This window comes from Stylophora pistillata, chromosome 2, assembly GCF_964205215.1.
Source record: "Stylophora pistillata chromosome 2, jaStyPist1.2, whole genome shotgun sequence".
Classification (NCBI taxonomy): domain Eukaryota; kingdom Metazoa; phylum Cnidaria; class Anthozoa; order Scleractinia; family Pocilloporidae; genus Stylophora; species Stylophora pistillata.
This window is the reverse complement of record NC_142520.1, coordinates 48,989,566-49,011,443: the sequence shown is the minus strand read 5'-3', so window position 1 is coordinate 49,011,443 and position 21,878 is coordinate 48,989,566. Positions and strand designations below refer to the sequence as shown.

Below are 21,878 nucleotides of genomic sequence, written 5' to 3'. Positions count from 1 at the left end.
TGGAATGACATTGAAAAAGGTTCATAGAGCACTTGAATTTAATCAGTCACCGTGATTAAAACAATATATCGACTTTAATACAAAAAAGAGAACTCAAGCTAAGAATGCTTTTGAGAAAGACTTTTCTAAATTGATGAATATTTCAGTACTTGGAAAGACAGTGAAAAACTTAGAAAGCGTGTCGATGTAAGACTTGTCACTGATGAGAAAAAGCTGTTGAAAGTAGCATCAAAACCAACCTTTGTATCAAGTAAAATACTCAATGAGAATCTAGTCGCTGTTCATAAGATAAAAGAAACATTAACTCTGAATCTACCAGCTTACGTTGGGATGTATATTCTTGATCTTTCAAAGACATTGATGTATTATTTCAATAACAATTATATCAAGAAGAATTACGGAGATAAAGAGAAGTTATTATTCACCGACACTGACTCATTATCATATGGAATTCAAGCAGATGATGTTTACAAGTGAGTGTTGGCCCTGAAAAGCCCCTATGGGGAGTGATCAATTAACCTATGTATGTATGTATATTTGTATGTATGCAGATGTTTAAATGTAGTGATTATCCAAAAAATTCAAATATTTCGATGAATCAAACAAAAAAAGGTCATCGGTAAATTCAAAGATGAAACTTGTGGAACACCAATAGTTAAATTCATTGGTTTGCGATCAAAGATGTACAGCTATATCAAAGATGATAATAAAGGTAGTCGTACAGAGAAAGGAATAAAAAAGAATGTCAAAAGAAAAGATCTTAAACACGAAAATTACAAAGAGGTTTCATTTGACAACCAAAAAATGTATCACAAGATGAAAACCATACAAAGTAACAAACATCAACTTGGAAGTAATGAGCTGAACAAAGTGTCATTAAAGTCGACTTTTCTTGTCAGAAAAGGTATTTTGTGTTCGCTGCACTAAGTCGTGAGATAGCAAGTTGAATACGAGAAGAGAAATTCCATATCTACACGTACCATGTATTATTCTCTATTTCCAGACTTTATAAAGAGGGAAAATTTATTGCTTGTACATTTTGTATTTTGTTATGCAGGATTTCTCTACTTTTCCGATGGTAACCAATATAAATTGCGTCACTGATTGTCAAGGTTATGTGTGAAAAATACATTCACTGACTTATCTTTTTTTCACATGATAATTCTGAGTAGTTACAATGATCAACAAGAGTCTTAGTGTCTCTGAGACTGTTGGCTGTACCTTTACAAACTTGTCCATCTCCGGTATATCCAGGTTTGCAGACACACACGCATGATCCGTATCTGTCATTACAAGTAGTGTATTCGTGACGTCCATCAAGGCATGTTTTGCATTCGTCAATATCTGTCCAAAACAAGACAAAACAAAACATGACAAAATAAAGAGGAAAAGAGCAAAACAATAGAAAACAGGATTTGTTTTTTTATCCAAGAGCTGTACATGAACAAAGCGGAATACTCGTTTGCAATATTTAAACTTTGTTCACGATGGCACGGCAAATACTATCTAAAACGTCTGCTATCATTTCTCTTTTGTGGTACGGGAGCACAAAACACAATATGAACACAACCAGCGAAGATAAAACAAACAAAAATTTGCATACTAAAGTACGATTAAAATCCACTTAAATCTACTAAATTATACAGAAGTAAAACCACTATTGATATTAGAAAGAGACTTATGTTGTTTTGAGCATTAGAGCCTAAGGTTAAATTACACTTTTTTCTGAAATATGTAACGCAGTATAAAATGAAACAGCTTCACGCAACTTTAACCAACTATAGGACAGCTGCCATAGCAGTACAAAGTGAAAGAAAACTTCACATGCGTGTCATTTTAAGTATTACTGAGACTTGCCAATTTCACAACGTTCTCCCGTGAATCCAGGATAACATAAACATCGATATCCCTTGAGCGTAAATCCAGACTGACAAGTTGAATTATTTAGGCACTCTGAATTCTTATCACAAGCACTCTGTCAAAAGAAAGATCAAGGGATAATATAAAAATAAATAAATACCGAACGATTGAATACAAGGAAATTTAGATGGACATTATCAATCATTGCTTACATATTATACCAAATGAATGTAAATTTTTCAATAAATCCATTTGTAACTCACCTTTGAGCCACGATAGTAAAAGTTAGCATCAGTGGTCAAGTCATTGTCATATTTCAGATGAGTGGCGTTATTTAGTTCACATATATGATTATTAACTGGATCTTTTATGAGGTTAAGACTGACACAGTCGTCATTCAGGTAGCACAACAATTCACAGTCATCCAAGTTCTTAACGCGTTCCTTCATAATAGTATGGTTTAGCAAACGTCTTTCAGCAAAGAAGTAGTAGTCTGGAAAGAGCATTGCGCGCTCCCGCTCTGCAATAAAAAAATTGGATAATGATGAAACGGCAAACTTTTCTGTCGCGACAAAGTTGAATTTCGAGCAAAAAGCTGTGAGAACGAATTTCTTAGCAATTTCTCGGATCTCAGCGAGCTGCGGTGTCAAGTACGTCGAGAACGTAGGTTAAACGAAGCATTTGATAAGTCGGCACAACGATGGTTCGTTAAATGAATTTAAAAACTTTGTAAATTGCTCCGCCGTTATCTACGATAAAACAATAACAAAAATTACCTTAATTTGAGGTTTTCTAAGGCCCGGAGCCTTGACGGCAATATTTTCTGTGTTTCACATATCTTTTGAAAATTCAAGAAGCTCCCTCGATTTTAGCTTAGTCTATCATATCGATATCGACAAAGAAGGTGACCTCATCAATCCCTCCCCTTACAACAAAAGTGAAATGTTTATTTGTAATTTTTTATCTCGCTGTCATCACTGCAATGAACTACATTCGATTGCTTCAAAAGGGAGCCTTCAATGTCTAATATTAGCTAAGGATAGTCTTCGAAGCTTTGTTTTTTCTTTTTGCTTCAACTCCACAGGTGCTTGACTATTGAATAGGAATTGAGCTAATATACAACTGAAGAGGTACCCTGTGGCTCTTATCTTTTAAAGGTTACTGTAAAAGGAGAAACTCATGCTAATTTGAGCCGACAAAAACCGCTCTTGTCTTAGCTTGCACACGTAATATATTTGTATTCGGGCTCGGAAGTTTTCTAAATGTAACAATCTTGGATGATTTTTTTTTTTTTTTTTCATTTGTACGTATGCAAGCCAGCTTGGTTGCTAGAATTGCCTTGTCTATACTGTTTATCATCATCTCTTTATTTCAGTCATTTGCTTTCTTAACACAACTAATTTATTTGTTCCACTTGTAAAATAGAGCCCTCTTTCATCAGTTTTCTGCTGTTGAAATATATTGACAACAGCCTCAGATTTTTTATTTATAACTGAATAGATTCCGGTCCAGTGTATCCTTGAAGTGAATCTAATTTGTTAAAAAAAAAAAAAAAAACTGAAATTTGCACGAAACTTCTGCAGTTTTGTCTAGTATCTTCTTATTCAAACCATTAATTCTTTGGCAAGTTTCAATTTAAAACTTTGAAGTAGAGGTTTTAAAAAACCTCTACTTCAAACTAAGTATTCTTTCAACGTTTCTTTTGTTTTGTCTTGTATTTTCGTATTTTAATTGCAAAAAGTGGCCAAAAAAATATATATATTTGGATAGGCTACAGTATCTTACAAAAAATATCTTAAGAAAACGGAAATCGTAACTAAGATCTATTCCATATGCTAGTATTGTTCTGCTATCAAGAGAACTTCTCTAGTTTTGTAAAAAGTGGCTATTTTTTTTTTCTTTCCATGCAATTTATTGAATTCTCGTCCGCTAAAAATAACGAAACTTTTTCGACAATGGTGTTTCCGTCCCTGTAAACGCGAACTGAATGTCAGGATTTAAACGTGGTTTTGAATAAAGCAATTCTTTACCGTGGCAGTTCTTAGTTCATTGTGTGCATAGTTGCTCAAATATCCGTTATGGGCCATGATAATAACTAACAACCCTTTGTTGGATTCCATCTAATGTCTACAGAACAAGTTTACAAGCTGTTATTTTCTTTAAAATCGTGTTGGTTAAGCTCACATCTTTAGTTCTGTCATGATGACATGTAACTTTATAAGCTCAGTACAGAAACTTTCAATAATTAGCGAAATAAAAATAAACAATGATGCGAAGTGAGATAACATGGATGAATTATGAATCTAGGAGTAAAAAAAGATTCGCAGTCTGCAACTCACCTTCACCAATCGTCAAGTAAGTGATCGATGCAGCCCAGATTGCGAATATAAGAACCGCAGAAAGTCCCACGCTTCTTAAAGACATCGGACCTGAGTATTGATTCTTTCGGTGTGCCACAAATTTGGAGTCGACCACCTGCATTCAGTAATGGATTAAGTGATAGAAACCTACCTTTTGTATTGAAAATGAGACGCTAACAAAGCTGACAATTGTCAGACCTGACCCAATGAAGTCATTGATGCAAATAACATACGTGGGCAAGCGTTTTAATGTCAGGGAATGAACACGTTTTCGATGTCTTCCTTCGTGCTAGATAGAAAGACTTTAGATTTATGGGATTATAATTATATCAATGATAGCCAACGGATAAAAGACAGGGTTTTTTCGTTCAAATTGTTACAGAATTAACGTTAATTGCCTCACAATCGCTTTCAATATGGTGCTTTTAAGACAATACCATTGTAAACATATTATTAAGAACAGCGAGTAAATATATCCCATATTCACAAAGACAGCCAAAATCCTTTGGGTTTTCTTCAAATTTACAGGATAGATCCATGGATTTAGCGTATTTTACTCTTATTCTTAGGGTGAAGAACCTAAAAATATTGATCAAAAGTTAAAAAATTTACGTGTATTGCAAAATTTATAAAATATGGCAATAAAATATTATCTTATATACAGTCTGTGGCGCTCAAGCAATCCTCCAGAAATGATAATCAGTATGTATGTCCAGAAAGGGTAGCGTAAACTTATTGGCCAAATAATCTCTTGTTCAAATCGGAAGAAATGAATAAAGGAAAATTAATTTCTTTCAATTTCAAGTGTCGTCGTTTGTAGTTAAGCTGCACCATATATTTGCTTCATAATGCTTGGTCTCCCGCTATAGTAGCGGCCGACACAAGCGAAGCAAAATTTCAACGACAACTATGAGTTTCGCAAATGAAGGCACATTATGAAGCGAGAATATATTTTATGGACAAGCCCTGAATCGTTATATTTAATGTAGTCGAGGTATCCTAGTACTCATCATAAACTGAAATAGGAGATTAGAAGGAAGAAGCTAAGCTAAATTCGAATAGACGAACCAAAATTTCAAACATCCCGATATAAAGGCAAGGTGCAAAGCTAGCTAAAACTCAAAACAAACTCACAAAAGAACTAGATATTTAGACAAGTACAAGACAAGGAACATTAGCTTTTACATAACAGTCCCGCTTGTAAGAATTTAACCAAAACGAACTTTAATATAAGGTGGGAAAAATGCGCTCTTCCGATAAACACGTCTTATTGTCAGCCCACATCGAGACAACTAACTAAAATGCGGTCTGGCTGGGTGGGAACTTAAAGATCACGTTCCTAACTAACAGTAGCGTCATTATTGTGGTTTAACACGCTTAACACGAAACAAGCTTATAGCGAATCAGTGTTCGGTGGCAAAGGCATGGCAGCCATTGCAGTAATAATTAAAAGATGAGTTTCTTGTTTGAATACCTCGGTAAGTGGTCAGTTTATCCTCCCTCGCACCCGTTAACGCCACAAGGAATTCATGATTAGCTCAATTTTAAAAGCTGTTTAGTTTGAACAAACAGAAGCTCTTCTCGAAATGAACAGTCTTAAATGTATACAACTAAAATGCCTCCTTACATCTTGAAGTTCTTGTTACTGCGATGGCATCATAAGTGTCGACTCCGAGTCTCTCAGACACCTTGCAATGATTAACTACAATCCCGTGGTAGATAACTGCTATACTTAGTTCAAGGCCTTAATGAGACGAGGCTCGAAATGTTGTGTAAAATGCAATCTCGATCTCAAATAAATGGTAAATCGATATTTGGAGAGGTGCGCTGTAATTTTGGATTCAATTGAGACAATACATTCAGAATCGGATCTGGCTCTCAAGGCATTTATTGGAATAGCTGTTAAGAGCGGCCGTCCGTAAATATCGCCCAGGGGTGTGTAAGTAATATGAAAAAATGGAAAATCCCCCAAACCTTGCCAGATTAAGAGGTTTAGACAACCATTATTTGAACGTCGCTTGAAAATAAAGTAAACAGTAAATGTGACCAAATATTTTCCTAATGAAAAGAACATGTATTTACAAACACTCTGAAGAGTTCTTTGTCCGATTCCGTTGCAATCTAAACTTTGGGGGAATTTTTTTTTTTTCAATATTTCACTCATTTTGGCGGACAAAAAAATTGCAAAATTGAGAGGGTAAAATCGCACCTTGGTATATGGCATGGGGTTATATCAAGTTAACCCAGCGAAATAACAAGGTTTCTTCTTCAAATAACTCCAATACAATTTTTGGGCTACTCAAACTATGAAATTCTAGGACCCGAAACAAAAGTGACTCAAAGATCAAAACACGCCATTACTTGTCACGCAATTGGAGGTGAAAACTAAAAAATGCGCACGTGGAAAAGAAAACCGGCCACTTTGGGAGCAAAATATCGTTACCAATCTGAATAAAAAGTTAACTTTGATCAACATGTGTCGTTTCTGCTGCTCAGGTTACCTGAGATTTAAAATTGTAGCGGTTATTTTCGAAACAAAACAAGCCAAAATGCAACATCGTCCAGTTCGAAGCGGCCGAGGACGGATACAAACCGTAAAATAAGTATATTTGCTATATTTACACTTTTATTTGACAATTGTTTATAAATTTGTACATATCATGCATCAGCGCCAAATATTGATTGTGTGTTCGCTGCCATGAACTGCCCTCCGCTTTCTCGTAATGTTTAATAAGGATTGCGTGACAGGCAGACCCACAGGTCCTAGGCCACAATTGCAAGAGCACTTGTCTTTACCAGAAACACTGGCACTCTTCCCTTATATTCAGTATTATGTTTTTTAGTGAATTTGAATTATGCTTGAACGCTTTTTGGGGGACTATGAAAATGCTTGTAATAACTTAAAGCAAGTCTTTATCCGCTGACGTCACTACGGTCAACAACCTAATTTTCTCATACTTTTATTATGCGGGAAATATAACTCGGGGGAAAAAAAAAAGCGAAGCAAAACTACATGTACATAGCATTCAATAACTATCCTTAGGTACCTTCTCGAGTTATCTTATTGTTTATACACTACATAACGTCTACAGAATCGATAAGAAATCGTAAGAAATATTCAAAGTTTTATGAAATAATTGAAGAAAAATAAGGACTTTCTGACGAAAATATCATATCCCAAAGAGTCACGCGTGATTATGAATAAAGATGATGATTTTTCTATTTTTAAGCATATACTACAGTTTACGTAATGACAACTTTTATAATTGTATTTTTAGAGAGGCTTTTCGTAATAGCTTTAATGTATATACATTTTACATCCTTGTACTACATTTATAGATTTCCTGTCTAACTTGTGATTATAATGTTAATTTAGCGTGCAGGTCCACATCAGAACTTATTGTCTTGCCTACTTTAGTAACCTGCCTTACCAAATAAACTTGTTGTTGTTGTTGTTGTTGTTGTTGTTGTCGAGATGTTACCGGCCCTGGCGAGAAGAAGTTCTGCCTCCGTTTTCAAAGTTGAATCAAAGCAGTAAAAAAAAACTTCAGGTCACACTTGATGTTTCTTCTGCATGTTTCTATCGCCTTACATAAAGCATTTGTTGGGTTAGAACCATTGCAACCACAAGGCCCTCCAACAAGTTCAGAGTACCCATAGGTTGCCATTACATATACACAACTGTGCAAATGCGCACTGTGGTACAGATTATCGGCGCACAAGTAATCTAATTGTCTGTCACACGTGAAGACATTCATTTTATCTATGTGCTTAGTTAAACTTAGTCCGTGACGTTTTTCCTTTGTTCTTGTTTTTTTTTGTTGCGTTACGTTTCGGTACATATACACGAGGTAGAGTTTGGTCACATGTTTTTTGGACTGTAGCATCTTACGCGTGTTCTTATCGATGAGCTCTTGCGTGCTGTAAACTATGGTTAGCCAAATGTTGCAAAATTCAACAACTTGCATATTTATATTCAACAACTAATATTTATGCTCAACAAAATATATTTTTATTCAACAGTTTACAGTTATATTCAACATTTTATATTTATGTTCAACGACACGAATTTTCTTTTCATATTCAACCAAAATTGTTTTCATTCAACAACAATGTTTATTCAACTTCAATAGCTATATTTATTTTACTCAACAAAATTAATTGTTCAACTTCAGTCCAAACTTTTTACCCAACAAAAATGATTATTCGTCTTCTACCATGCATAGTTATTTAATGACATACCTTCTATTATGACTTAATGTTTGAAAGTTCCCGGACATTCAAAATATCGTCATTCAACAAAATTTCCCGCCCCTACCCCCAGAACTACCCCCAAACATAAAACCCATTCCCTTCCAATACGAAGATTATGGACTAGAACCTGATCATTCAATTTGCGCCAAAAGTCAAAATGGCAGCCATAACACTGAACAAAGATTCATTCTTCAATTGCTTTGAGGATGTTATAAGCTTGTTAAATGTTTGTAAAAAGAGAGAAAACAGTATTTCCCGACCATTCTATTCGAGCATTGCTGTTAATATATTGTTTTATTTCAGATGTCTACCAAAGGGAAAAAAATCCAATCAATGGTCATGTATGAGGTCATTTCAAAACGTAAAATGGCTTTGGATCAGTTGAGAAAAGGATTGATTACCCTTGGTGTTCTTGATGAGATGTCAAAGCACCCACATTTGTTTGACAGTGTGTTCACCTTTAAACCTGTTGAGCTGACATCGGCGATAGTTAGAGAGTATCTCAAATATCCAGATGAATTAAGTGAACAAATTAAGTACCAGATATACTGCTAAGTGAGTACAGTCTGGAGTATTCCTTAACCCCAGTTTTGTCAATTTTCGGCACCAACTGTGGAACAAAACCCTTAAATTTCTAGCAACCTCAGTCAACTCTCCTTTGCACTCGTTTACAATCAGTAACACGTTTTCGACAAATGTTGCCGCTGATTCTAAGCAAATGATCACCCTCTCTATAAATGGTCGGGAAATGCTGTCTTCTCCCTCTTCACAAACATTTAACAAGCTCATAACATCCTCAAAGCAATTGAAGAATGAATCTTCGTTCAATGTTATGGCTGCCATTTTGATTTTTGGCGCAAATTGAATGATCGGGTGCTAGTCCATAATCTTCGCATTGGAAGGGAATGGATTTTATGTTTGGGAGTAGTTCTGGGGGTAGGGGCGGGGAATTTTGTTGAATGACGATATTTTGAATGTCCGGGAGCTTTTAAACGCTTAGTCATTATAGAAGGTATGTCATTAAATAATCATGCGTGGTAGAAGTTGAATAATTGTTTTTGTTGAGTAAAAAGTTTGGACTGAAGTCGAACAATTAGTTTTGTTGAGTAAAATAAATACCTTTTGAAGTTGAATAAATGTTGTTGTTGAATGAAAATAATTTTGGTTGAATATGAAAAGAGAATGCGTGTCATTGAGCATAAATATAAAATGCTGAATATAACTGTAAACTGTTGAATGAAAATATATTTTGTTGAGCATTAATATAAGTTGTTGAATATATATATATATATATATGCAAGTTGTTGAATTTTGCAACATTTGGCTAACCATAGTAAACTCTTCTTTTAATCGTTTGGTTCGCACAAAATGGATTTCGATTGACGCTTGTTTTAGGTATTCATTTTGTTTATTTGTCGTTTGTTTGTTTTCTTTCTCAGTTTTCACCGTCTTGTAACCATTTTTCACGATCTGTTCATTCTATCAATTGTGATGGTCGAAAATTAAAGGAATATTACGGATAACGCGTCGAAGTTTTGTGCTACCCCCAACACTATGTATATCGAAAGTGTCAAAGTGATCGTATCAGTTATTACGTGCTAAGCGCTTGATGTTTAGTCATGATTCTCAGACACTTGTACACAGGACGATACTTACATGCGTAAATCTTCTCCCATCTAATAATGTGGAAAGCTTACAGCATTAAAAGTAGAACAACGTCACAAGTAAAAGCACGATAACATGACAAGTATTCAATGTGTTCCTTCACCAATCAAGAGGTAAAAAATTACTAAAGGGGGTATGTTTCTAAAGAAACTGTGGTGCTGCGTCGGTGGGGGTAACAAAGTAATTTGGTAATATCAACCAGGTTGAAATTGTAAATTGGCCACCGTAAAGAGTAAAAAAGCTGACTTTTCGAGCGTTAGCCCTTCGTCAGAGCAAACGCTCGAAACGTCAGCTTTTTAACTCTTTACGGTGGCCAATTTACAATTTCAACTTAGTTGATATTACCAAATTACCTTGTAAATAATTACGACTGATAAGATAATTGCAATTGTGGCCCAGGACTTGAGTCCACCTGTCACGCAATCCTTACTGAACATTTCGAGACAGCGGAGGGCAGTTCACGCGGCGAACTATCAATATCTGGCGCTGACGCATGGTATGTACAAATTTAAAAAAAAAAATTCTCAAATCAAAGTGTAAATATGGTAGCCATATTTATTTTACGGTTTGTATCCGCTTTGAACTGGACGATGTTGCATTTTGGCTTGTTTTGTTTCGTAAATAACCGTTAACATTTTCAAACCTTAGGTAACCTGAGCAGCAGAAACGAAAAATGTTGATCGAAGTTAACTTTTCATGCATTCAGATTGGTAACGATATTTCGTTCCCAAAGTGGTTTGTTGTCTTTTCCACGTGCGCATTTTGGATTTTTCACCTCCAATTGGCGTGACAAGTAATGGCGTATTTTTACCTCTGAGTCACTTTTGTTTGGGGTCCTAACATTTCATAGTTTGAGTGGCCCAAAACTTTTATTGGAGTTATTTGAGGAAGAAACCTTGTTCTTTCACTGGACTAACTTGATATAGCCCCATGCCATGTACCAAGGTGCGATTTTGCCATTTTTTTTGTCCGCCAAAATGAATGAAATATTGGAAAAAAACAAAAATTCCCCAAAAATTTAGATTGCAACGGAATCGAGCAAAGAACTCTTCAGACTGTTTGCAAATACCTGTTCTTTTCGTTAGGAAAATATTTGGTCACAACATACTGTTTATTTCATTTTCAAGCGACGTTCAAATAATTGCTGTCTAACTCCTCGTGAAGCTGACGGTGAGAGGCATAAAACCGATTTTGCGGCCGTTCGCGAAAAAAAAATGGCTTTGAACTAAACGTATTTTTTTTGTAGAAATATTTCACCCATACCTATATTCTGGCAAAGTTTGGGGATTTCGATTTTTTCATATGGCACACCTCCGGGCGCTGTTTACGGACGGCCGCTCTTAATACTCAAAACTTTCGAGGTTTTTCTATGTTAGATTAAATGGGAACAAACCTATAGTTAGCCAGATTTTTGGGCCAGCAGTGAGTTCCTAACTCATATCTTCGATTAGAAGACTTGTAAACAAACTTCCATATTTTTTCAAGGTTCTTCTATTGCAAATCATCACTTTCCCATAAGTTGAATAGAATCCAAACGTGTTGAAAATCGTGCAAAACTTTAGCATAACAGTTGATTCATGTTCAGAGATAAGAAAAAGCGATTTGGAAAAGGAGATCTCACAGGTACAGAGAAAAACGAAACAAAAAAAGCCAAATTCAAGTCTTTAGCAAGCTGGCTATTTAAAATTCAGAAAATCGATTTATAAGCTTTTTGTTTTTTTTTTTTTTCTTTTTAACGTGAAGCTGATTAACACGAGGAGCAAACTGGATACAAACAGCAGGCTTCGTCGTTGCGTTAAATTCTCTCTTATCGCGTAATACAATTCCCTGTCGTTTGCAGGTTCACAATTTTTGAAGAGTCTTAAAGAGTTCTGACTTTTTATGATTTGGCATTGTTTTCGATTTTCCGCAATGATGGTGTTATATCTCATGAATATTCATGTAAGTCAGCGTCTGCTCGGGTTGAGCGTTCTTTGCCAGGTGCACCGCTGGGTTCGACATGTTGAATTAAATCGTTGAGTTTTACAGTATCGTTTGCATGTTTCCTCCGGTTATTCGAACCCCTCGACATTACAAACTGGGGACGGGAATAAAGAAATCGATTGACAACGATGGCATAGCAATTAGGACCGCAGTTCGGAATTCTAGAACCGTTTGATGACGTTGATATCGCAGATTACAGCGAGCGCCTCAACTCCTGCCTCGTTGCAAATAACATCTGTCAATACGCAGACGATGCTACAGCAGCAGTTAAACGAGAAGCAGACAAGAAGAAAGTTGCCGTTACCATATCCTTGATCGGTAAGACAACATACAGTACACTTAAGAATCTTTGTTTACCAGATTTACCTCAGATTTACCACTCAGAAAACGTACGACGAGCTCACTGGGATTTTGAAGAGCTATTACAAACCCAAGGTACTCGAGGCTGCAGAATCCTATCGTTTTCATCGCACCTTCCAGAGTGAGAATGAAACGGTAACTAAGTACGCAAACAAACTTAAACGCGTAGCGATGAACTTTAATTTTGGTACTTATCTTACAAGAGCCTTGAGAGATCAATTCGTGGGAGGAGTGAGAAGGCAAACTACTGGGAAAAAGTTATTCTCAGAAGATAGGACCTTCGAGCAAGCTCTTAAGATAGCTCAAGCAGATGAATTGGCAGAGAGAATTCAGAAAACTGCTGGTTAGTATGGACACTTCCAGTGCTAAAGTTCATCCTGTGCATGCCGTCCACAAGAAACCTACTCCTCGCCAGGGAAACATTAAACAAACGGCTGTTAAACTAAAGTTGATGGAAAACAATGTTTTAGGTGGGGTTCTTCACAACATATGGCAGAAAAGTGGCGTCATGTCAAGTCTATATGCAGCTATTGTAAAAAGAACGGATACCTTGCTAATGTTTGTTTCAAAAAAAAAGAGAGAAAGTAGTTACAATACAACTCACCAATTTACAGCCACACCAACCCAAGAGGAAATTCGATGCGAGGATGAAAAGGACACTGACAATCGTTTTACAGTGTACATGAGAAGTGTCAAATCGTCAGGTAGTCATGCAACTACTCCGCCCCTTTACACCCTTACAGTTACTGTTGAGGACGTAGAGGTTCCTATGGAAGTTGACACTACATATGATGCACGATCTTCGCAGTAGATAGCGCTATTTAAGCAATAGCGAAAATCAGACCTGAAAAAAATCGGGCCTGTACTGGACTCGAACCACTGACCTCTGCGATAATAGTGCAGCGCTCTACCAATTGAGCTAACAAGCCAAATGGGAGCAGGCCGTTAAGTTGATTCGTAATAAACCCGTGAAAGTGATAAATGAGATACATTGAAATGTATGAAGTTGATATATTTTGTACTGCGGTATTAGATACTTATGATGCACGATCCTCGCAGTAGATAGCGCTATTTAAGCAACAGCGAAAATCAGTGGTAGTTCAGTAACCTTGTTAGAGTCTGCAGATTTTTATATACTGAGAGGTAAAATTGATACACTCAAACCCTCCACAGCTATTCTGGAAAGCTACACGGGAAATGTCATGGAATGTCTGGGGGAAAAGGACATGAAAGTTCAGATTGGAAATCAAGTTTACACCCTTTTAATTCATGTTGTTCATGGGCCATCACTCCTTGGTCGCAACATGACGTCTAAGTTTACATTACCTTGGCAGAATATTTTCAGTACTTTTTCAACTACAGCTGAGGATATCGTATGTCAATACCCTGATTTGTTTAACAACAACACCGTGGAAAAATTGTAAGGCACTCAGGTGTCATTGCAGGTGAGCGACGTAAATTCTGTATTCACCAAACCTCGAGTTGTGCCTTTCGCGATTCGATCTAAGTCTAACGAAAACTCCTAAGAAATTAGTGGAAGAGCATATCATCGAGAAGGTAGAATATTCAGAATGGGCCTCACCAAATATTCCTATTGTGAAACAAAGTGTAATCTGAGAGTTTGTAGGGTTTACTCTGTTATCATTAACAAATTTTCAATCTTTGAGCCATACCTGGTACCAACTCTTGAGGAACTGTTAAGCCAACTTTTAAGGGGGAAGAGATTAACTAAGATAGATCTTTCCCAGGCCTACCATCAATTGGAACTTACCCCTGAAAGTTCCAATTGATGAATGTTCTGCAAAGTCACTCAGGCGAAATGGATACCGCTCGCTTTGAGTGGGCCAGATGGGGAGAGTACTGCCCGTCCTCGGAAGCAATGAGATTGCAGGATTTGTAGAATACCGCCCGCTCACGAACTGAGAAAAAATAACTAACTGTTATTGAACCAAATGCGTTTTCTTTTAATAAGGCATGGTAGTTATGGTTACGATAGAAGTCGTTGCTTCACGCCAAGATGATCATTAGCATTAGAAAAGAACCTTCATCTGACTGTTTAGGCTCTTTACACGAAAAGCTACATTTGTATTAAATATTAGGCGAACCGTTCAACCTAATGCAACGAAATGAGAGAAGAAATAAATAAAGCAATATTGCTAACCGCGAGAAAGTGTCGCTGAGCAATATTTATTAAAATGAAATAAGTAAAGTGATATAATCCTTGTTTTAAAAGAAGTTTTCACCTGTCATCGCGATGTATAATGATGCAAATGATGTTAAATACCTCACGATGGACAAAGTTGGCGAGAGATCAGTCATTTTCCCCATAAGTCGGTCTCCATTAGCTACATCTACTATGATCATGTAGAAAACAAAATAGATGAACACCCTATCATTCTAACTAAAATGCCTTTTTTGGTCTTTACATAACATTCTTATGTTAGATAATTAAAAACATTTTATTTAATTGTTGTATGGCGTGATAATTCTAATCTAAAACCTACATTTGGCCTCAAGGATGTCTTCGGAAAATTCCTATTTCAAATAACTAATATACTTCAGTTAATCAGCCCCGTTCTGTGGAAAATGCATAATAGAATCTTTTAATAATTCACGTCAAACAAAAGCGATGCAAATGATGTGCAAGCATCAATTCGAATTCAAGTTGAGAAACATGTCACAATTTTTGGAAAGGTTTTTCGAAATATCATTGCAGTCCTTAGTCTGATAAATTTTATTTAGTCGATTACAATATAGTTCATCTACAAAGACAGACTTCTTTTGTCATCCATATTTTTAAAAGGTAATTCGGCTATATGAACTCAGTTGAAGTTGTAAATTGGCCACCGTACCGAATAAATCATCGATAATTAGTCAGTTTATTTTTAAAAGGTGTCTATTTTCCTTTCGTGGTCCTTTATCTTATTTTCTGCCGTCATTGTAGACAATATTACAAGTTGAAAGACTTGGACGACTACCCACGCATTAGACGCCTTCATCAACATCGTTTGTATGCATAAAGTGTGAAACCCAATGATGTAGATAGTCGTCTCAGACAGGTGCTCTTAGAAAATATTGCGTGATGTGCTATATATAAACAAGCTCACCAGAGACTGGAGCTGCGCACTGTGGCATACCCATAAGTACACCTTTGGGGTACATAAGATCCAAATATGGAAACTTTTTTACTTAGTGCAGAGTCGGAAAGAGAATCGTTCTTTCGTCAAAACTTTTAGTTGAAGCCTACGCAATTGAACAATAATCTGTTTCAGTTTCCAATTTATCTTTGAATATCGTTTTTGGAGTTGTTAACCTGCATCACCTTCTTGTCTACTTTATGATATCGAGCGAAATATTTTCTCGTTTGGCCTCCTTCTTAGTACGTACACAGTAGTTTAAGAATAATTTTTCTGTTCAAAGTCATCGATATAGTTAGTCATTTTATCCTTCCTCGCACTCGTCAACGTCACGATATATTCAAGATTACCTCACATAAGTTGTTTACTTTGAAAAACACAGGAACTCTCCTCGAAACAGGTGATCTTACACTATTAAATTTTTTCAATTCGCCAAGCAACTTACAACAGCTTCCTTTCAAAGGTATCGATATACTAGGAAACTCACGTTACTACGATCGCAGAAAGACTGTCGATTCAGAGTCGCTCAGATCAGATACCATACAATGATTGAATAAGATTCAGTGGTAGATAGCTTCCTTGCTCAATTGAGTGCCATAACGAGACGAAAATCTCTATTTTGTTTCCTGCGTAAGCTCAATCTCAAGGAAAATGATAAATCCATGTTTGTAAAAGATGCATCACCTTGTAATAATGTTTTCAGCCGAGCCATGTACTGGATTCGACAAAATTCTTTGAGAACCAAAATTAACAAAAGTTCAGAGAAAAAACAAACCAAAAAACAAAAACAATAAAACAAGTTAATTTACGGCAACTAAAAATTAAGGCTTACGATCATATTTCAAAGAAGCTTTATGATTTTTCCGCCAAATATATATACTGTAAATATATGAGTTAAGGGTGGATATAAAATGTGATCACACCTTTATCTTCCAAGATTCAATGTTCTTTAGCACCCAACTATCATTGACACAAAAGTGCTTTCTTCTGGTGCCGTGCAGAAACTATATATGGTTATGACAAACACCTTTGGTTTCAAGCTGAAAATGATTTGTAACATATTAAAATAACTTCTTTCTTCTTCTTTGGACTCTTTAGACACAAAGCTCAATTTAGTAATGTGTCTTGAACCATAGAATAATATTATAGTTTCCTTAAAATTTTTGCTAGACAAAGGTTTTCGAAATTAAATGAAATACATAAAGTATTTTGGTTTGTAAATATATCAAACAAGACCTTTTTAAAGGCCTTCAAATGGGCCGTGACAGCTGGTCAGCGGTTCGCGTTGCAATTCTAACAAAATAGACCAAACTCCTTTAACCCTGGACCTGCCGCTTATGGCGGGCCAAGATAGTAAATTGGAGGAATTAAAATACAGAAATAACGCTTTAAGATGATGTGTATTATGATTTTTAAGTATACGTGGCCGACCTGTTCATAGACCGCTGAAGTTGACCTTTATTTTGCCTCCGCGAAAGTGATGCACAGTAATTTATTTTAACTAGTCACTATTCAGACTTAAACGCAACAATATAACAAGAGAGTTTTATTGTTATATAACAACGAAAGAACATTTCTGCAATGAAATAATTGCAGATTCATTGCATATATATTGTTAACAATATAACAAAAGCGTTAAATTGCTAACCCAGTTAGCCCAATGGATAGTGGGCTGGACTGTTGTGCGGGAGGTCGAGGGTTCGAGCCCCGGCCGGACCAACACTCCAGGTCTTAAAATAATTAAGAAGAATTTGCTACCTTTCTTTTGCATCAAGAGATGGTTAAATATTCTAGTCTTCTCGGATAGGGACGAATAAATGGAGGTCCCGTCTCCTGCAGGGTTGGGGGTAGGAGACGTTAATTTCCCACACACAAGGTTATCGTGTGATGGATGTCCTTCCCTGGGTGGGATGCGTGGGTTTACTTGGCCCGCAGTAATTGGTGCAAGCTGTTGCGGTGTCCCTGCCTGCCGGCGAATCTAGTAAATTAGAAATTAATATTTTCCAACAGATAAAAGGACCATCTGCTAGTACAAAAAATTTGAAAAAGGGAGTACATCGCGTTGTGACCTACGAAGTTTCCGAAGTTACATAATTTTTCATTGCTTTGAAGGGGGGGGGGGGGGGGGGAGACAACGGCCATAGAGGCGTATTTTGAACTTTTCGACTTTTCGGAGAAAAAAAAACGCGGTAGAACTTTTTGATAAAATTTTCGAAAAGGTTCATTAAAAGGGTCCTTTAGAAAAAATAAAATGAACTACGAAATTTTGCTACTGTCGCTGGATTCTAGATATTTACGGTCAGTGGCTCTTAACTCTTTTGTTACTTACTCTTTAATAATTCGTTTTCAGTTAAAACCTAACCATTTACGAGTGGAGGAAAATTTGTATGAAAACTTTAAACAATTATCAATAAAATTCCCTGGCATTCTGTTCCAGGTGAAATTCAGATACTATCTTCATTCAGTACAATTGCTCCTCTGTTGAAGTCTTTGTTATTCTTAAACGTAATTCCTCGTTAAGTTTAAACCAACGCATTTTGAGGACGTTCGGCTAAGGGTGGTTTTAAATCTTAGATAGTTTTTGTATAACTTTAAAATGTGTTAAAGCTTCATAAGGTGCAAAGAAAGGCCTAGAACAATTAATCATGATAATTGAAATATAGATTTATGTCAATTACGTCTTTTAAATTATTTTAAATCTCAGGTTCGTCAACGTCGAAGAAACTATCTAGAGTTTTAAAATGTTCCTTACCTTACGGTACGCAATACGGCTGTTTTGTGCAAATTTGAAGACTCGACAAAAGTCTTACATATCTGCGCATAATGAACTGAGTGTAATCAGGATTTAATAGTCGTCATCACAATTCAATTTTGACGGCGTATCTTGCGTTCTAACGAAATTTTCTTCATTGTTTAAAAAATATCACAACAACTAGCGAAAATAACATTCAATTCTAAAATTAGGCTGGGGTGAGAATTCGTTTATAGAAGGAGAATTGACGGAATTTAAAGGGTATCTCCGTCACCTTCAGTACAACGTCCATAACTTGTGATATATTACAACACGCCTTGGTCTTCTATTGATGAACACCACAACAGAATAAAGCTAATCAATTTTAGAGGGAAAAGGAGAAAAAGCGAGCTAAATGAAGGGAGTCCCACGTTACAGGTCTCTACCTCTTTGAGTCTACCCTATTTTCATGTCTTTAAAGTTATCATGTTAAAAACTATATTAATTTTTTGTCCAGGATTTCACAATAGTTATAAATTTTCATCTTGTTTTCTTTTCATTTCCTTCCCTTTCTTTATGTCATAATTCTCCTGGCAACCAGGTTCTTGCGATTATTACGAAGGATATTAGTTTATGGGATTTTAAAAGCACTAATATATATGATTGCTCAATTTAACAGAATGTTACCCAGAAAATCTACCAACTGCAAGTAATTATATGTTGTAAAGAGGACTGCGTAAAAGCCCTAAAGTACATATAGATATTTAAATGTTTTAATTTCGTCAAATATTTTGCCTTAAGGTGCCCCTGAGATCAAATTCTCGTACATAATTTTTTTTCATTTTCGCGTTCAATGTGTCTCCTTCACCTGCTCTGACAAATTTCAGTCTTGAACGAGCACCCGAAATATCTTTTTTCGGGCCGTTAAATTCGCGATTTCATCACGTCCGCCATTATTTGGCCATGTTCCGGAAGTTGATTGCAGGACTTAGAGGAAGTGACGTCAAAAACTCAACGCGAAATTCTTACATGGCAAAATGTCAAGCAAACATAACAGAGTACTTTACTCTATTCTACAACACCTAAACAGAAATGAGGAGGCATCGATGCGTAGTTCAAAGCGGAAGTAATCGCGCAGACCATGCTGTAGGTATTTCTCTACATCAGAGCCTTGCAAATGGATCAGAGGGGGAAAAACGGATGCGAATTGTGCGAACTCGCCGAGTAAACTTCAATCCTGCAGGAATATTTGTGATCTACTACGAACTTTTCTCGGAGGACTGTTTCGAGAGAGCTGTGTACCTTGAAGGATCTAGGCGAAGATTTCTGTCGGGTTCAGTTCCTACCGTTCAAAAGAAGGGACAAGAAAAACCGTCCTGTGCGATCTCGACAAACGTGAAGTCTACGAACCTCCACGGATTTTGTCACTTTACCTATGCGCTGATCAATATCTACCTTTAACTACTCTCTGGCGGAATACCTTACACAAAGGAAAGTACTCGGTGAACATTGTAGATAAGAACGATAAAAGAGCCGAATTGAGGAAGAAGATTTCTGACCTCGAAGAGCTCACTTTTAGACAATAGAGATTAAAAATATAATTGTGTGCTCTGAGTCATAAAGAGCTAGCATTAATATCAGCGAAAGTAGAACAAACAGCATAAGACACATAGAGCATAGAAACACTTTAAAATGTAGGCTTCCAACCAAAAAAAAAAAGAATATGAACATTTCTTCAAAAACCTCTCAAACTATCAACCATCTCAAAGCCAAGTCAGCGTGCTATCAAAGGGTCTCAAACTCATCCCAACACGCTTGACAAACGAATGTGAAATCAGGCCAACTTTTGCGAGAGTTATTCGCAAGACGACTGTGCCTCCGTTACACCTTTCACGGACAAAACAAAGAACCCCTACCGTTTCATATCAAACTGAATGTCACCGGTTTAGTCTTCTATCGCCCATCAGAGATACTTGGAAAATTTTCATAACACAACTTGCAGACTGTATCTACTGGAGGCAAAAAATACTTTGTAACGCAATGAGGTCACGGCTCTAAAGAGTTTAAACAAACTCTGCAACACAACGATAGTCATCATGAATAAGACAGAAAAAAACCGAGGCCAAAGTGCAACTCAACAACAGCGTTTACTTCAAACCTCTCAAAGCCCCGATAGCAAAAAACATGCAGGGAAGGGTTAATGAGATAATTGAACAAAAGCATCGGGGAAAACACATTAATTATGGCTTAGAAATAATAGCTTTCACAAACTCCTAATATCCGCCTTGATTTACAATCAGCCATTGCCGAAAACAATTTGTATATATCACTCGATCATTTCATACAAAAAAGGAAAATCCCTTTCGACAAGCAAAAATTAAATTCGAAGGCGATAAAGCGATGTGACCACAAAAGCCACAAGGGGAGTCCGTGCCGTTCTGTATTTATCTTCATTTGCACGGCAAAAATTCATCGTTTGCCGGCGCAAAACTATCCACACAAGCTTCAGAGGATTTCTGGGACAATTCGTCGTCAGACAAAGTCGACATTTCACGACTGACAACGAAACAGTTCTCTAAAAAGTAATATGAGTGATTCTCTTTGCAGCGAACAAAGAGAGTTGTGACAAAGCAAAGCATAAGTTTGTTGAGCCTTTGACGTCATGATGACGTTTCCTGCTGGCTCGACTGGAACATGTTTCCAGCAATGGCGGACGATTTTTAGACGACTTTGAAGCGGTAAAAATTGGTCCTCTAAGGTTTATTTTGAGTTTTCAATGGCAAAAAGAGTTTTAACTTGACCAATTCAACATTCTGGAAAAGAAATAGCCCAAAATAAAATGGTCAGTTTTCGTCTCAGGGGCACTTTAAGCTCAGTCTGAAGCAGAGTGGCATGAATCACAATCAGGTGGCTGAAGTCTACTGGCGGTTTATTTCAAAGGAGCCGTTTTTCTATTTAAAAATGTCTCTTTTGTTTAGCCATACAGTCAGTCCGTACGCAATAGCGCGAACTCCAAGGTGGTTTATTAAGTTTTTAGATAGAGTAGGATCCACACTTTTTTTCACAGAAATCACTGTAAAAACTACTCTATGGGTGTTAACCAACATATTAGATACATTAGTTTTTTTCCATTGAATTTTACGAACAACATTAAACTCGTGTATGAGAACGATCCTTCGCAGTAAAGCACTATTTGAGCAATCGTGGAAATCAGACCTGAAAAAAAAAAAAAATTTCAGGCCTGTACGGGATTCGAACCACTGACCTCTGCGATACTAGTGCAGCGCTCTACCAATTGAGCTAACAAGCCAACTGGGAGCAGGCCATCAAATTAATTCGATATAAACCCGTAGATGATAAATCGAACAACAACAAACATATGAAACATATGTGTGAACTGCGGTTATGAGACGATACTAGGCGCTGCACTAGTATCGCAGAGGTCAGTGGTTCGAATCCCGTACAGGCCTGAAATTTTTTTTTTTTTTTCAGGTCTGATTTCCACTATTGCTCAAATAGTGCTTTACT

General features: G+C 36.6%; 2 protein-coding genes and 1 non-coding gene across 5 annotated transcripts in view; all 3 read right to left on the bottom strand.

The window, feature by feature from the left end:
• Positions 1-21,878, bottom strand: part of LOC111346197 (uncharacterized) — an 82,115-nt gene that overhangs the window by 6,847 nt on the left and 53,390 nt on the right. The window contains exon 1 of one of the 2 annotated variants that reach the window (XM_022953501.2): positions 1,222-1,501. The exons of the other annotated variant lie outside the window; for it this stretch is intronic. Within the exon in view, the coding sequence (XP_022809236.2) occupies positions 1,222-1,372 (151 nt within the window). The 5' untranslated portion in view covers positions 1,373-1,501. Of the gene's footprint in view, positions 1-1,221; positions 1,502-21,878 lie in introns of those variants that run through there. 2 annotated transcript variants of the gene reach the window in all.
• On the bottom strand, positions 1,706-13,219 carry LOC148740038 (uncharacterized). Of its 2 annotated transcripts, XM_088748123.1 has the most exons (4): positions 13,087-13,219; positions 4,200-4,335; positions 2,124-2,380; positions 1,706-1,975 (listed from the first exon to the last, which is right to left on the bottom strand). In XM_088748123.1, the coding sequence occupies exons 2-4, from the start codon at positions 4,282-4,284 to the stop codon at positions 1,844-1,846; spliced, it is 474 nt and encodes a 157-aa protein (XP_088604249.1). In that variant the 5' UTR covers positions 4,285-4,335; positions 13,087-13,219; the 3' UTR covers positions 1,706-1,843. The 2 variants fall into 2 exon arrangements, with proteins under 2 accessions (XP_088604249.1, XP_088604248.1); XM_088748122.1 differs by lacking the exon at positions 13,087-13,219 and having other exon boundaries at positions 4,200-6,165.
• On the bottom strand, positions 13,339-13,411 carry Trnan-auu (transfer RNA asparagine (anticodon AUU)). Its single transcript has one exon. It is a non-coding gene; the product is annotated as a tRNA-Asn (tRNA).

Bases quoted from the DNA above. Each gene is read 5' to 3' on its own strand.
- LOC148740038 (XM_088748122.1), bottom strand. From the start codon at position 4,341: ATGCAGGTGGTCGACTCCAAATTTGTGGCACACCGAAAGAATCAATAC. The intron at 2,381-4,199 runs GTGAGTTGCAGA...TTTTTATTGCAG, and splicing joins TTACTTGACGATTGGTGAAG to AGCGGGAGCGCGCAATGCTC. The intron at 1,976-2,123 runs GTGAGTTACAAA...TTCTTTTGACAG, and splicing joins TTTACTATCGTGGCTCAAAG to AGTGCTTGTGATAAGAATTC.